The following is a 16,997-nucleotide window of genomic DNA, read 5'->3' as shown; positions in this document are numbered from 1 at the left end:
GACTTCTGCAGAAGGGAGTGGGACAACTAAAACACTGCTAAGTTTATATTTACTAGGCTAAACTAGGAACTAGACAATTGTTCTACAGTAGGTAAATTCTGAAAGCTATTTTTCCACTCACAGGCATGAACTATCCTGACGTCTGGTTGAAACACATGGACTGAGTCACCATGTTATGAATTATTAAAATGCTTAACCTAGCTGCTCACAGGCCGTACTGATATTAATATAGTAAGAACAAATATATATAATTACACCAAATCTCCTGATTTTTCAGGCTGAGATGAGTGAGAAAAAAATCCATCCATAAATTCATCCAAAAATATCTATTTTCAATTTTTGGGCATTTTAGAATGCTTTTAAAGAAGGAAATGTCAGTAACATGCAAAAAGAATGAATACGTTTTCTTGCACCAAGACGGCCATCTGCTGGTTGCAAATGGCATTTACTAAAACAAGCAAGTGGTTATATAATTACAAATAATTATTTTAATAAATAAATCATTAATGTCATGGGATGAAATATTTCAACTTTAAGTCCAAGATGAAAAACAGCAGTACAAATCAAATACCATACAAACACTTACTTGCACGCTAATTTTCTGCAGAAGTGTTATGTTATTTCCAGTTATGCAATTTATTTCCAACTGGTGGTAGTGCTGCTTTTTTAGTGATTTTTTTTTAAGTGATCACAAGAGCAGAAATAACCAAGCAGCAAGGAAATGCAGAACACTCAGACTCAGGAATGGCCATCCAGGTCCAGTGGAGTAATCAGGTCATTTTTTCAGTGTTTGAAGTGAGAGTAGAGCATTTAGGACCTGATCCAATGGACACAGAAATCAACAGAAAGCCTCCCAGTGACTCCAACCAGCTTCCTCCTGTAACATGCCAAGCGTTCTCCATTCCCCCTGAAATGAATGGAACTTTACACTACTGCAGCTGAAAGCAGCTGGCTTTAATTGAATGTACCTATCTCAAAGGCAGTGTTAAAGCCCTTCCCTTTCTCTCATCACTCCATAACAACGACATTTATTAAGGATGCTAAAGGGACACCACTGACTGAAAAAAGACAACCATACTTCTGTCTGAAATGTGCTACCTATTACTATTGCCAACATGAAACAGGATTCTTTCTTTTTCCCAATGCATTTACTAAAAGCGTTTCATAATACTTTGTAGATAGTCAATTTCACATTTCTGGCACAGTTGGCTTTTTCTACATCCATGGGTGTTTCAAAATGCAACAGAGGACAGAAAAAACTATTTTTAAAAACAGGAATGTGGTTATAAAGAGACAAAATCTGGCAGGGACACTCAGAGGCAGATGTAGAGTCTGAAACAACTTTCAAAAACTAAGTTAAAAGCTACTTGGGTTCATGTTGATGGTGTCCCTTTAACAGTACCTTATATTAACTTAAAGCTCCCATAAGAGAAGAGGAAAGGGTACATTATTTTAAGTGTCACATTTGTACCTGTTGTTTGGCAGGTAATAATACACCTTTCTTTTTCAAAGGTCCACTTTCAAGCACAGGGGCTTTTTTCACAGCTCCAGCTCTCATCAATGCATCCTGACTTGTTTTTAAAACTGCATCTCTGTCTGAGGTGTGGGGGTCATGTCCTTGCTGGAATCCTTGATCTGATAAATCAGCATGACTGCTTTGCTTCTGTGCCAATGGAATATTTGCAACATGTTGATCTTCATCTAGATAAAGAATTAAAAATAAACCTTAGATTGGAAGCTCTTTGGAGCAGGGACTATCTTTCAGTTCTGTCTTTGCACAATAGAGTCCTGGTCCATGACTGGGACTTCAATGCCCTACTGCACTACAAACAAACCACCACCACCACCACTTTGGTAAACTCCAAACGTTTCCTTTGCCAAATAATACGCAAGCTGTTTCTCTGCTCTGCTTCAGTAAGCAGTTTATAAGCTTGAAAGATTCTTGGTATTCAAGGCCACTTGAGGACTAGAAAGAGACAACAAACACTACTAGCAGCAGGAGACATGAAATTCAGTAGATAACTAGGGACATGTGCTCTCTTTAAATTCATGAAAAACAGGATCATCACACAGATTATACTCTCAGTAAGAAAGGAAAGGAAGTTAGAATATGCTACTCTAAGAAACAACCCTTTGAGGAAGACACTACATATAATTATACTAATGTTATAGTTTGGACTGCTTTCAGGATGTATCAAACTGCTTTAATTAAACCTCACAATAGAGAAGGAAAGTATAAGCCTGTATACAGAGAGGTTACATGATTAACCCAAGGTCACACAGTAAACCAGCGGCAAAGACAGAAATAAAACTCAGAACTCCAGATTGCCAGCTAATGCTAATTCTTCTTCTCTATGCCTTGAAACTAGGAGGAAGGAAAACGATAAAGTTACCGTGTGAGGGGAAAAAAGTCTTGAATTGAGAGAGACAAAAAACCCAAGAACTTATCTCTCAAGCACAAAAACCTACACAAAACCAAGGAAATTCTGAGCTAAAGCTTTGACACCACCTTTCATTCAATCCAACTGTGTACAGACATTGCTGCATCTATGGTGCAGATTTCCCAACAGTGGGTAATTTTATATTCCTCTACAATGTATTTCATAAATAGCTGTGTAGATAGTTAGATGTACTTTATATACACATCATTAGAATCAACTAGTAGAGAATCACCTCGGATATATACTGCAATATAGACATTTGAGGGTCTCTTTAGAAGAAAATCCAGCTGTGCTCCAAAGCAAAAATAAAAAAGTTTAAAACAGTGTGGCAAAGATATTTTTAGAAGAAAGTTAAATAATGAGGTTTAAGTTGGTACATGAAGCTGGAGATCCCTCTTATGGCAACAAGTTGTCATTTCATATGAAGCATTGAAGGAATTGTGTACCAAAGCTGCAGGGTTCTGGCAAGCACACCATGAGCAAGACGACACTCTTGTACCATGAATGGGCCATTCTGCTCCTCAGACAAAACATTTATTATGACAAGTCATTGCTGATCACTATGCGGCTTATAAATTAACCAATGAAATCCTTTTAATTAAGTATTCAGAACACATACCAGTCAGAAGTTTCCTAGCTACTGAAGGTTTTTTCTGATCTTGTCCAAGTCGCTCCTTTGAGATGGGTGGTTTCTTCTCTTTCTTTGGAGATGCAATCTGCTCTCTGGCTGGAAACATCTCGCTACTCACTGGAGATTTACCCTGAGATGCCGAGAGACATTTCTTCACTTTTTTGGGTGATCGTTTCTTCTCCAGCAGAGAATCCAAATCCTGCCACAATTTTTTTCATTTAAGTTAATCTCTCATTAAACTTAGTTTGTTAATGCTGGCAGACTGATGAGAAAAAACTTTGGAATTATAATTAATTTAATAATCATACGTGAAAATGCCTGTATCATTTACATCATTTTTTATTGACTAAATAGAGCATTTAAATGTAATAAACATTTGAAGAATATAAACTAGTTTGCACAACAAACAGATATTAGAGCACCATTGTGAAAAGAAAAGCATTTTATTGGATTTTAAAAAGCAGACAAGTCCTAAAAACTGCGCCCAGATGAATAATCCTAAAACAACTACTCAATGTTCGATGGTCAGTCCACATGGACACCAGTTAATATCACAAAAACACAGCACCACAATTGGCATTAACCTTTGTTGGCAAGTACTGAATGGGGCACGGAGACTGAATTACTCTCGCTACTACAGGTAGACTTTCTAGGGCCATTTGGGAAAATAGCACAGGGAAGCTTGTACTTCTGCTGCCATGCTGTACCCATTTTATTGCTAAAGAAAAGAGAATAAAGTCCCCAGGGAGGTCAAGACAGCACCTTTCACTAACACCGAATTCATTATTTTACTGAAGTCCATTTTCACACTGCCTCAATCACCTTCAGAAGCTAAATTAACCAAGTGGGGTCTTTAAACCTGAGAAGGGCTCTGAGAAGCTTCTGACAGGTCAGGTGGTTTTCTTGCTTACCTCCTAACAAGCAGCTCTGACCATTTCGGTGGGCACCATCAGTTCTTATTTTGAGTGTCCAGAAATCATTCCAAAAACGTTCGAACATTATAAAATCCTTATCTGATCAATAAACAAGGTAGCCTCCAACAGGTTAAGTATTTGTGACCTTTACAGACACACAGTACTGGTGCTCAGATACTACGGTGATGGAGCCATGCAAGTACTCAGAGTATTTGATAAACAGTATATTGCTAGCTCAACATATCTCTTGCTTGCGTAACTCATCCGTAATAAGTACTGAAATGGTAATATCAATGAGACTTCTCTGGCCTTAAATTGAACACAGGCCAAAAAACAAATATCCATGATTGTGAGAAAAACCACAGGATAAAACTTTTGTGCCTTATTCTTGGTTTTCTCAGAACCTGCAACTCATGCTTCAGAAGTCTTCTGTGCTGAAGGCACATAGGGGCATTCCAGAATGAGGCTTGGCATCAGGAGATATGGTTTTAACAGACATTCCCCATAACCAGGCCACTACACCTCTGGTATAGATTATTCTTGCCAGAACCAGACTTGATACGTATGTCCTTGCTAAAAGGTCCTGAAATTGGCCCTTCACATAGACAATTTGATATTCATCTAGAATCTACCTAACAAATAATCTCCCTATAAGTTAGTTGATTTAAAAATCGCTCTTAAAAAGTGGACCTGTGGCCAACAGATTAAAAGCCGTCACCTTCCTTCCAGAGGGAAAGAAGAAAGACTTTTTCTAGCATGCTGTCATAAGCTGCCTACCATTTTTTCCCCATCCAAAGCAACAATGATTATCACTGCTTTCTGTAGGCAGTTTATAGCACTTTAAATAAAATTACAGACATTGTAATCATAATAATACTTTAAGGTGGTTAAGATATTTTCTAAAAATCTCTCATGGCTGCAGTGTCAGTTCAACACCTAAAATAAGCAACAACAAATAATCCACTTTTTTTATGTGGCCCACAGAATCTTGATCAGTTTAAAAAATAATCACTTGGGGTTAAAGGTTACAACAGTAAGGCTGATTCTGAGAGTTTCTGTATTGTATCAACAGTAATAAATAAGTATTTAAAAAATTCAGAGCTGCTCTTTTCCCACCATACACATTCCCAGTGAGCTTCTATTTGATAATCATATACATGGCAGAAATATCTCCAACCAAAGTGGTTATGGAAAGTATATTTTGCAGCTATATCTTTATCTACTAGCTAGATTCTTATACTACCACCATTACAGCAGCCTCTGAAAGCCATATAGCCACAAACCCTGGCAACTGCAACATGCACTTATTAAGCCCTATTTTTACTGGTAATATTTTATTCCCCTCCGCCCATGTGTGATATAGTTTGCACCCAGAACTTAAATATTTCATCCAGTCTCTTCTACATCAGCTCTGAAGAAAAATTAAGCACTTTCCACACCTCAATTTGTAGCAGAATGTCTATGATGATGTCAGGAATGGAAGAATCCATTTCTAATTTGGCAGAACAGAGAGAGAGTTGTCGAATGAGATTGCCCAATTCCTTGTAATGCGCAGGAACCAGATGCTCTGATTGATCAGTAAATTGAGTGGCAAACACCTGCAAGGCACGAATTGCTCCTCTGTGGGCAGCTGCCACTCTGGACATGGCTCGAGACTGTGGCACAAAGGAAAGACATGGGTGATTAAATATGCAGCACTTTTCAAGTGACGTTATTCAGAGAATCGTTAGAAGAATTTCACTGACCATTTAACTAACTATATTTTGCTCTCAGTTAATTGTGATGGAGACATATCCACCCTTGTGATGAAATCTGGCAGCTGCTTAAGCAGTGCAGAAAAGGTTCATAGATTCTAAGGCCAGGAGGGACCACTGTGATCATCTTGTCTGACCTCCTGTATAACACATGCCATAGAACTTCCCCAAAGTAATTCCTAGAGCAGATATTTTAGAAAAACAATCAATTTTGATTTAAAAATGGTCAGTAACAGAGACTCCACCATTATCCTTGGTAAACTGTCCCAATGATTAATAACTCCCACCATTAAAAATTTATGTCTTATTTCCAGTCTGAATTTTCAACTTTCAGCCATTGAATTTCTCTAGTAGATTGAAGAGCCCATTATTAAATATTTGTTCCCCGGGCATATACTGATACACTGTAATCAAGTCAGCCCTTAACTTTCTCTTTGTTAAACTAAATAGATTGTGCTCCTTGAGTCTATCACTGTAAAGCAGGGGTAGGCAACCTATGGCACGCGTGCTGAAAGCAGCACGCGAGCTGATTTTCAGTGGCACTCACACTGCCCAGGTCCTGGCCACCGCTCAGGGGGGCTCTGCATTTTAATTTAATTTTAAATGAAGTTTCTTAAACACTTTAAAAACCTTATTTACTTTACATACAATAGTTTAGTTATATATTATAGACTTATAGAAAGATCTTCTAAAAACATTAAAATGTATTACTGGCACACGAAACCTTAAATTAGAGTGAATAAATGAAGACTCGGCACACCACTTCTGAAAGGTTGCCGACTCCTGCTGTAAAGGCATGTTTTCTAATCCTTGAATCATTCTTATGGCTCTTTGAACTCTCTTGAATTGTGGGCACCAAAACTGGACACAGTATTCCAAGCAGCAGTCCCGCCAGGGCCAAATGTAAAGTAAAATAACCTCTCTACTCCAACTCCAGGTTCCTCTGGTTATGCATCCTAGGATCACATTAGCTCTTTTGGCCACAATATCACACTGGGGGCTGATTATCCACTGAAAGACCCAAATCTTTTCCAGAATCACTGCTTCCCAGGATAAAGTCCCCCATCCTGTAAGTTTGGCCTACATTCTTTGTTCATAGATGTACACATTTACATTTAGCTGTATTAAAGTGCATATCGTTTGTTTGCTGCCCATTTACCAAGCAATCCAGATTACTGTGAATCAGTGACCTGTCCTCATTGTTATTAACCAGCTCCTAATATTTTGTATCATCTGTAAACTTTATCAGTGATTATTTTACATTTTCTTCCAGGTCATTGATAAGGATATTAATAGCATAGGGCCAAGAACCGATCCCTGTAGGACCCTACTGGAAACATCCATTCAAGAATGATTCCTGGTTTACAGTTACATTTTTAGACCTGTCAGCCAGTCTTTAATCCATTTAATGTCTGCCATGTTAATTTTATTAGACAGACAAGATGGGTGAGGTAATATCTTTTATTGGACGAGCTTCTGTTGGTGAAAGAGACAAGCTTTCAAGCTTACAAGCTTACACAGAGTTCCAATAAAACATATTACCTCACCCACCTTGTGTCTCTAATATCCTGGAACCAACATGGCTAAAACTACTCTGCATATCACTATGTTAATTTTATATCATTCTAGTTTTTTTAATTAAAATGTTCTGTGGCAACAAGTCAAACACTTTACAGAAGTCTAAGTATATTATGTCAACATTATTACCTTTATCAACCAAGCTTGTAAACTCATTAAAATCTATAGATATAGATAGGATATCAAGTTAATTTGACAGGACCTATTTTCCAAAAACCCATGTTGACTTGCATCAATTACATCATCCGCCTTTAGTTTTTTATTAATCGAAGTTATACAGTCAATATACCAAATATTATGCTAGCCTGAACTAAAGCAGCTGAGTTATAGATATAAATCCAAGATGGAAGGTTGATGGGAACATTTAAAGTCTCAGAATACTTCTCCAATAATGTTGCACTTAAGGAGCCTTTGTAACTGATACCTAGAAACTGATTTAACCAAAAGATCATTCAAGATCCAAAACACTTGTTTTCAGAAAGATTCAATCCAAGTTCAATACATCTTACCTTCTTTGTGTGTTTGATTTTATGAGGACTCAGCTTCTCCAAGTCTTCCTGAATTTCTTTTACCTGTTTATTCAGAAAACAAAAATCACAGTCAGAACCAGCTGTGTGTGTGTGTGTATAGATTAAAGACAGGCCTGTGTTGTAAAGTTTAGGTCCAGATCCCAACTTTCCAATTCAGAGGTGTTTCGATGGCATTTTTGTTCATCCCATTATAATGGTAGGGCCCAGCCATGAAATTCAGATCCAAATTAGAACTTCCCTGAAGTTCAAAGGCTTTTGTTTCAGGCCAGTTCTATTGCATACAGAATACACCATATTTTATATACATCCTTTTAAAAAATGATCTGTTCCTACCTGTTGCTGGAGGACATACAGCATCCGAGCAGACCGCGCAGCTTGCTCCTGCCTCCTAATGCGAACTCGTCGCTCTTCATCAGGATCCAAGATTTCTTCACGTCTCTCTGAAAAGTGTTATTTTTGCAAAATGCAGAGGTATAGGTCTTGACAACCACTTGTTAAAGATTACAAATGAGTCAATATAGCGTTAAAACTAAAAAAAATTTACCACTCCACCTCCCATGTGTCTCAACCCTGATGTACGCGAGTCACTTCTAACAAGCAACAGTTCTGACAACCATTGGTCTCTTTCCTGTAACTGCTAACAATGGTTCTAACTGTGATGTGGTTTTTGTAATCTGAAGAGCTATCCAATAGGAACAGGACTAAGAGCATCACAAATGCATTTCACAGAAGCCATTAAATGGCAACAGTGTTTTATTTACTATCAACATGGCTTGGATTTGAAGCCACGTTATAAAGGTGAAAGTATCCATACCACCTTACTAATACCCTGAATGGATCATCCATTAAATTTTGTCTTAAAAAAAATTTTTTTTTAAAATACACGCATGCACACACACACGCACAGAAATAAACACAAATTCAAGTCAAAGCATAAAACTGGGAGAAGAACAGAGAAACAAGCTATAGTAACTCTACATAAAAAATAATGGTTGTGTCTTTCACCTCTTTTAGCCAGTTCTTCAATTTTCTGGATGCAACATCTCAGTTCTTTTTGCAGTCGTCTGACTTCCTGTGTACTTTTATCTTCGATTTTTTTCAGGCTTGGCTTGGGCCCTGGTCCTGGATCATGGGTGGGCGGAGAATCTGAAACAGGTGGCTTTAACTTGCCCCGATTTGGAGTGTAGAGATACACTTTTGCACCAGAGTTGGTAATCCCCATTTTGGAGGGTTGACCAAGTTGCTGATGATATTTCAAGCATGTCCGAGACTTTGATGCAGTCCTCTCTGCAGGATTTTCAGATACTTCGCTTTTACACTGCTCAGATGTCTGGGGGAACACAGATTTATTTTCAGCTTCTTTCACTTGTTCTTCCAGGTGTCTTCGTTTTACATCCCTTTTGGCTAAGTGGATGGCCAATTTTAGCTTCTCTTCAGATATGACTGAAAATGTGACAGAACTTCTTAAATTGGTGTCATCACCACCACCTAGATCTCGCTGACCATCAGGTGGCTTCAGCTTTTCTATTATAATTGGACGAGGGCTGGAGAATCTGACAGCCAAGTTCTCTGGAGCTGCAGGAACGTTTCTATTAAACTGGAGCTGTTCCACACATTAAACAAAAAGTCCACATTATGTAGCATATTTCACAGATGATGCACCTCGAACATAAAATAATAAGAACAAATGTAACTCCTTTCACATTACAATTTATCATATCACCACGCAGATAATAGCTACTTTAGTCCTAAAGCATCCTTCCCACTCAAACAAAGGGCCAAATAGTTAAAGGTTGTTAGGCATCTAGCTGCATCTTTAGGTGTCTAGTGAGGTTTTCAAAAGCGTTTAGGTGCCTAGTTCCAACTGAAATCAAAAGAAACCTTTAAAAATCTAGCCCAAAGAGCTTTGGCACAGGACACTGTCATAATAAATATTTAAAACATTATAAAAGCAAAATCATCACAGGCAGTACTTACAAGTGAGAAGGAAGGGGTGAAGACAGATATTTACAGTTATTCATTTTCATCTGTAGATTTCAAAGCACTTTACAAAAGAAGGATAAATATCATGCCAATAGATGCTGGTGACACATGAAAGTAATCAGGCAAACTTGACACTACAGCTGTGCACAGAACCAGCATCAGGAAGTAGGTTAAGCTTATCATATTATAAAATAGGATGACAAACCCAACCCAGAGAAGTCATCACTGCAGAAGTCAAATAATACCTGTGTCTGGAGGGTCCTCGCTTCATTCTTTTCTGCTTGAATACTGGATGCAAATGGATCATAGGATGTGGCTGGTTTGCTTGGTCCCATCACATTGAATAGAATATAAGGATACCAAAAATCCACAGTCACCTGTAAACTGGCCTCTGCTAAAATTATACAAGTAGACAAGATGTTTGGGTGTGGGGTTTTGTGTTTAAAAATAAGACAAGCTATTACATTGTCAGGTCTTAACAGGCAAAACACTCACTTGTGGAAGTAATTTTGAGAACATGCTCTTTGTAGTGGTACAAGCTGGAAGCAAAGTGGGGGATATATTCACATTTTCTGATGTACTAGATACAGCTTACATTCTTCTTTCACACTCCCAAGTAACTGGCTGTAAAGCAACATTACAGACTGTGAAGGGAATGCTGACATTAGCAGCCATAAGGAGAATACAGGGTTAAGGAAGAACTTTTGCAGCTGTTATTACTAGAACAAGAAAACCGTGGTCTACGGAAAAGAGGTGGGTGGAAAAAAACTCTGTGTTTTCTCAAACTTGCCCCAAATTTTTAACTATAAGAGAGAGATGGCATAAAGTACGGAATATACTGTTGCCAGAAGCAGGTAGACCAATAGAGAGCACACATCTGGATATCTTACATTTCCTTCAGTGAAAAGGGAAATAAAATAAAAATAATGGATCATGAAGCCCTGATATATAAACTCACCTGCAATTACTTCCAGCTGGAGCTGAGGGTCCCCTAAATTCAAACAATTTCAAGATCAGGTATAATGACTTTGTTTCTTTCCCTCCAGCCTAAATCACAGACTCCCTTACTCTGCTCCCCAGCTCCTCTGGACATTACCTCTTCTCTATTTCTTCCAACCATGCTGCCCACTGTTGGAGCAAGTGCCAGTTCCTCTGCAGCTCCTGACAGGGTTACTCTGCTCACCTGAATTTTTATATTCCTCCATATATCATGTGAAAACAAATATTTCTTCCTTGCCTGTAACAGTTAATTCCATTCCACCTTTACTACCATTTATAACCAAACTACGTAAAGATAAAGACTCCACTTCTGAATCAACTTCAATTTCCCTCCTTCTCTATTTCAAAGCCCTGTACAATTCCACCCTGCTCCATTTCGCAGCAATCTTGGGCTGGAAGGGACCTGGAGAGGTCATCTAGTCCAGCCCCTCAGCTCCTACACGCCAACCCCTCCTAGTTCCTATTTTCTCCTGATTGTTCCCTGCCTCCTTCCCTCCCCTCCCAACGCGCCGTCCTTTCGCACCACCCATTGCCCTTGGAGAGCCTCCCACCTAGGATTCGCCAAGCCCCCTCCCACTAACAATTCCGGAGGGCCCACAGGTGCTAGGAAGCGTCCCGGCTATAGGGGCCGCACCTCAGCTATGGAAGGCGCGGGACCCACTGGGGCCTGCAGGCCGCAGTCTCGGGGCGGTCCCCGCAGTGGGGGAGCAGCCGGGCGAAGGGGGTGAGAGCGCACGGCGCGTGGGGGGCTGAGGGGCAGGAGCCCTGGCCCAGAGCGAAGGCGAGGACACGGGGCCCGGGTGCTGAGGGAAGCAGGGGGGAGGCAGGGCCCAGGGACCCGCCGCTCTGAAGGGAAATGGGGGAGCGGAGGTCCCGGGGCGTTGGCCAGGGAGGCGACCCAGGGGCTCCCTGCCGCCCCGCTCCGAGCCCAGGCGCGGGATGGCGCAGGGCACCGCGGACCCCGGCTTCCCACAGTGGGGGGCGGGACACCCACCGCAGCGGGGGACTTGGTGAAACGCTGCGGTTCAAACTCGCCCCATGACAACCGCTGCCGCGGGGGCTGCCGGGAAAGGTAAGGGTGCCCGGAGTGGCCAATCCTAACCGCACGTGTCCTTTCACGGCCGCCGTAGGCGGGTCTGTCCCCTTCAAGCCCCGCCCCGGGCGGTGGGGCTTAGTGCGCAGGCGTGCTGCCGGCCCGGAAGCGAGTAGCACTAGCACGTTGGGGCTGCAGCGGAGTCATGGGCTGGGAGGAGAAGGCGGCGCGCGGCTATAGCGAGTTCGTGCAGGCGGCGCAGCAGAGCCGCGGCCGGCCCGTCTTCGCCTTCTTCTCCGGGGACAAGGATGCCCAGGGCCGGAGCTGGTGCCCGGACTGCGTCACTGGTGAGTCCGGAGGGGAACCACCGCCCCCCCCCTTCGTAGGGGCTGGGCTGGGCCCCCGCGCCCTTCTCTATACCGAGCCGTGTCCTCCAGCCTCCCCCTCCCCTCCCTTCCGGGCTCTTCTCCCGCATCCCTGAGGCTCCCTTCTCTTCTGCCCCACCCCGGCTAGCTCCTTCCCATCTGCCCCCCCCCATGGGTACCTGGCAGCTGTAGAGCATACCTGCGTGCCTCGGAGTGCCTGACCCCCCGTTTCCTGTTTCTCACGCGATGTGGCCTCTGAAGGCGATCTGTAGTTATTGCCCATAACCTTGGGGTGAGGGGGAGAGATTCTCGGGCAGAGCTCACTCATCCTTGGCCACTGGTTTATGTAGGCTATACAAGACACTGCCGCTCTCTCTCTCCGGTGCCTACCTCCCCTCAGTGCTCCAACTGTGGTCCCCAACCACAAGTTATTACTGCCAGCAGTATTACACATCCCCTTGTCAAATCTACTTGAGTGATGAAACTCTGCTCCTTAGATTACATACCCGTGAATGGAATTTAAACTTGCCCTGCAGTGTGGGCTACTTAAGCTGCCTACCCTGGCACTTGAACTTGGCCAGATGCCGGTTTATGAGCAGTTAATTTATCCCTAATATACCAAGGCATTGCAAAATAGGGACTTCACATAGGATTCCTTAGCAGTAGAAAACTGACCTGGCTTGATGGCAGTTATGGATTCATAATTCCCTGTGAATTCTTCAGCATCATGTACACTTGATGTACGTATGGTAGTACTCACTGAGCTAAGTATGCTGCTGCTTGGAGGAGTTTATAATCCCAGGACATACAGACAAGGAGACAAAGTCTTGGGGAAAAACAAGCAGGACTTCAGAAGCAACTAAAATAGGTGCTGAGGGAGTTCAAGTAAGTTGTACCATACACAGGAGGCTGAGTAGAGGAAAGCATGGTGACTAGTGCATGAAGCATGCAAATGAGCAGCAGAGGTGACAGCATAAGATGCCACAACTGTAAAATATTAATACTGTTATGTAAACTTAACTAGAAAATTCTGTACTCCTTAGCTGAACCAGTCGTGCGGAGTGAATTAAATAGCCTGCCTGATGGAGCTGTATTCATATACTGCCAAGTCGGAGACCGAGCCTAGTAAGTGCTAAAAAAGTTACATGTTTTAATGGCTTCTCGTGCTTATTTTGTTTAAATAATTCTTTAGTTCTAATAGACATAAATACTGTCCCATAAAACAATCTTAAGTCATATGTTCAAACTATTCTCAGTGAGCTGGTCCAGACAGTGGGAAACCATATCCATCTCAAATGTCTAAACTAGTCTGTAAGTCTAATTACCCTTACCCTCATCCAGAGGACTTGTAAAAACTTGTTACCTTTATGCCTAGGATCATCCCTCATCACAGTAGTATAACAGTTGAACTGAACATTTAAGCCTCCTAATCTAAGTGCAGCCATTTTGTGCTTGTTAAACAAAATACTTTAAATTCAAAGTTTGGACTTCAAGTGATATTTAGAATGCAGAGAATTAGCCATCTGAAAGTTGCAGAACACCTCATGGCTAATGTTTTAGCAGTTAATATTGATTTGATCCAGAATTCTTAGCAATTTATATTTCTACTTATTTTGGTGGTAGTTGTATGCATTAAGAATACAGAATCCGATTTCCCATAGGCTTTCAATAGTACTGATTATGCAAGAAATAGTAAGTTATCTTACCCTCCAAACAGAATGTAGAACTTTTGCATAAATTTAACTAATCAACTCTTTCAAAACAGCTGGAAAGACCCCAACAATGAGTTCAGAAAGAATCTGAAAGTAACTGCAGTGCCAACACTACTTAAATATGGGACAGTGAGTATTTTATTATTTGAATTTGTATACACTAAAGTGAGATGAAAAACAAGCTTGAGCCTGGCAGAGTGAACCAGGTGCCTTGCACTCCACTGCTCTGCTGAAGGATTCAGGAAAATTTATTCCTGACCTACAGTAGCCAGGCAATTCCATTCTGGAAACTCTAAAGAGACAAACCATTGGAGGCTGTGTGTTGAAAATGGAACGAGGCCACAAAAGCATAATTGGTGTTCTTAACCTTTGTACTTTATGCTGTTTTACTACTATTTGGGAAAAGGTGAACAAGAAAGCTGGGGGATGTGGAGGGGGGTAAATTAATCTTCTGAACTGGACATCATAAATTTCTGCAGCAGTTTCAAACACCTATTTCACTTGTATAGGACATCTAGAAAAACCTACAAAGTAGAGACATAAGTTGGCTCTCTCTCTAGTTAAGAGTTCAATACCATTATGCTGAGCAAGGAACTCTGTAAAAAGACTTGACACTTTGAACGCTTTTCTTGAAACCACTTTTTTTTTCTTTCAGCCTCAGAAGTTGGTAGAAGAAGAATGTCTTAACAGAGAGCTTGTGCGCATGTTGTTTACTGAAGATTAAGTTTTCTCTCTTTAGTCAATCATTTATCTAGAAAGTAGATACCCATTATCTTCAAGCTGCTGGCCATTTTCATTTAAAGGAGCCATCATGTATTGCCTTATCTCCATTCAGACTTTAAACTGTCAAGAGCATTAGCTGAGTGACCAAAATAAATGCCATGAAACTGCTGGTATAGAGCATGGGAAGGGATTTTGCAACACTAGAAAACTGTAAGGGACCCTTGTGCTGAATTAAACTCCTACTTGCAACAAATTGTGTTGAGCAATCTTTTCAACAGGCTGAACATTCTCTATTGATCTAGAGGAAGTGAAGTGTTTAAGAAACAGACGGACTCAATCATTGGATGGGTAAGGCTATCTAATTTATTGAAGGCTACTTGCAAGAAAATACTTGCTTACTTCTTAACTTAAATATTTAACTATCCTGTAGAAATAAAGGTCCATAGCTGTAGCTCAACACTACCTATGACTGTGAAGTAAAAATGCCTCTTTCCTTAGAAAGTAGGAATAAGGGCAGACTGTGTTTTTTAACCCCAATAGGTGATTGTTTATTATTCTACATTACTTTACGTACCACATTACAACGTCCTCTTTTGATTCTCTACTTACAGGAATGACTTAGTCTCTCTATAAAGGAATGTAGTCAGAATGTCTAGTGGGCTACTCATGGGGAAATTGTGCAAGCCCAACCTTTGCAAAGTCTTTTTACTCTAGCTAGAATGATCCCTTTACCAGACTCCCTCAACTGTCCTGCTTCTTAGAACACCTACCCCACCTGGAGATTTTAATTAAAAGTGGAAGAACCACCAGAGACTCAGTCCATTTATGACTTAGATGCAAGGGGTACAATATAAATCCCTTCTAGTCTTATTTCTAATTTCACTCTTAAGTAGATTTTACTTAGTTTCATTTAGGTACAGATTCAATATTAAAATAAGTAAATTGACTGTAAACTTCTGCTCTAAATATTACATGTGGGGAAATTCTGTGCCAAAAAAAGCTGCATAATATTTTAAAATTCTTCAAATTTTATGTAAAAATAATACTACATAATCATGCCAGTTTCAATTATTTTGGTAATTTATTTCAAAATACCTGTCAGCAAGTATGTCTGTAAAAACACACACACACACATCCCCATAGTAATAGGGAGTTAAACTCCTATAATAGCTCCCTGCCCAGCTTGGGGGAGGGGGACAACATCCATCCCCCTCCCCAGCCAATACACCCTATCCCCAAGAGCCTAGCCATGCCCCCCACCCCCACACACACCTGAGATGCTTGCACCCCTTCTCCTCCAGAGCCCAGCTGTTGGGCTGCCCAGCCCAGATACCCACACCCCTTCCCCACAAGCTAACTCATATCTCCCCCCTACCCAGCTGCCCACCCCTGAGAGCCCAGGGATCCACACAAAGAAACAGCCAGATGCATAGTCCCAGGCTTGGGTGGATTTTCCTCTGTGCCACTGCCTCCTTCCCTCAGGGCATCTGGGGAACTGCAGCTGCTGGGAACTCTCCCCTGGTAGTGTCTTCAGTAGGTGTGAGCTGGGCTCTGCCTGGTTCAGTGCCCGCTAGTGGCAGCCAGCAGCATTGCAGCCTAGTTCTGCTAGGGAAAAGCAAAGTCTTTGCAGAAATGTTTTTTGTGCCAATTGTGCACTGGTGTAGAATTCCCCCAGAAATAAAATGTGGTAGAGAATTAAAGGTGATACGCTTAACTCAGAGTACCAACTGCCATGATAATCTCTCTAATCTTCCTGTCTCACAGTTCACTGCTGTAATGTAGTCACCTCTCTGTATTGTGCTTTGCAGATGGGTGGCCTACTAACAACTGTTGACTCATCTTTTAAAAAGCTTGTCTTGCTCATTCATTCCTCACAAGCATGTGCACAGAGAGACTGATAAACAGACCGTGTATAGATTTTAAGCATTAACTTAAAGGCCAACAGTTTTTAGAGGGTAGGGTCACTCCAACAGCAGTGGATGTGAGGATGAAATTCAGATGTATGTTTTGATTTTTCATAAGTCAACCTACCACAGTTATTCTAGAAATCCTTAACAGAAGGAACATGCAATATTGCACACATACTACAGAAACAATTCCATCTTTCAGCCTACATACCTAATTCAAAAGCTGGCTGCCAATATTTGCTGTGCTGTTATAGGCGCTTGTTACATTCAAGGTATTTTTCCTCTTTCTAAAAACATAAGTTAGTCTGGCCAACTGCTTACAAGTTGGCTATTTTCCCCTGTAGAAGGTAGTCTAAGTTTAACCCTTTTAGAATACTGCTACATTAGCTCCACAGGGTATGAGCCCATTAAAACTTCAGGCAGGACA

General features: G+C 41.1%; 2 protein-coding genes across 8 annotated transcripts in view; one reads left to right on the top strand and one right to left on the bottom strand.

The window, feature by feature from the left end:
- The window catches only part of KIAA0753 (KIAA0753 ortholog), a 31,286-nt gene extending 19,336 nt beyond the window's left edge, over positions 1-11,950 (bottom strand). Inside the window, exons 1-11 of one of the 7 annotated variants that reach the window (XM_044993513.1) lie at positions 11,825-11,888; positions 10,928-11,068; positions 10,790-10,822; positions 10,327-10,455; positions 10,077-10,225; positions 8,854-9,451; positions 8,182-8,288; positions 7,828-7,890; positions 5,426-5,641; positions 3,061-3,271; positions 1,472-1,701 (exon numbers count right to left, since the gene is read on the bottom strand). In XM_044993513.1, coding sequence (XP_044849448.1) covers positions 1,472-1,701; positions 3,061-3,271; positions 5,426-5,641; positions 7,828-7,890; positions 8,182-8,288; positions 8,854-9,451; positions 10,077-10,166 — 1,515 coding nt within the window. In that variant the 5' untranslated portion in view covers positions 10,167-10,225; positions 10,327-10,455; positions 10,790-10,822; positions 10,928-11,068; positions 11,825-11,888. Of the gene's footprint in view, positions 1-1,471; positions 1,702-3,060; positions 3,272-5,425; positions 5,642-7,827; positions 7,891-8,181; positions 8,289-8,392; positions 8,414-8,853; positions 9,452-10,076; positions 10,226-10,326; positions 10,456-10,789; positions 10,823-10,927; positions 11,069-11,824 lie in introns of those variants that run through there. The other 6 variants (XM_044993515.1, XM_044993510.1, XM_044993516.1 and 3 more) reach the window with 6 other exon arrangements.
- Positions 11,951-11,995: 45 nt separating this feature from the next.
- Positions 11,996-14,916, top strand: TXNDC17 (thioredoxin domain containing 17). The gene is made up of 4 exons (XM_044993518.1): positions 11,996-12,210; positions 13,272-13,353; positions 13,994-14,069; positions 14,596-14,916. Exons 1-4 carry the CDS (start codon positions 12,069-12,071, stop codon positions 14,662-14,664), a joined length of 369 nt encoding a protein of 122 aa, XP_044849453.1. The 5' UTR covers positions 11,996-12,068; the 3' UTR covers positions 14,665-14,916.
- Positions 14,917-16,997: the final 2,081 nt, after the last annotated feature.

The sequence above is a fragment of the Mauremys mutica genome, chromosome 19 (genome assembly GCF_020497125.1).
Source record: "Mauremys mutica isolate MM-2020 ecotype Southern chromosome 19, ASM2049712v1, whole genome shotgun sequence".
NCBI lineage: Eukaryota > Metazoa > Chordata > Testudines > Geoemydidae > Mauremys > Mauremys mutica.
The sequence above is the reverse complement of the archived record's forward strand: the minus strand, read 5'-3'. Positions and strand labels throughout refer to the sequence as shown.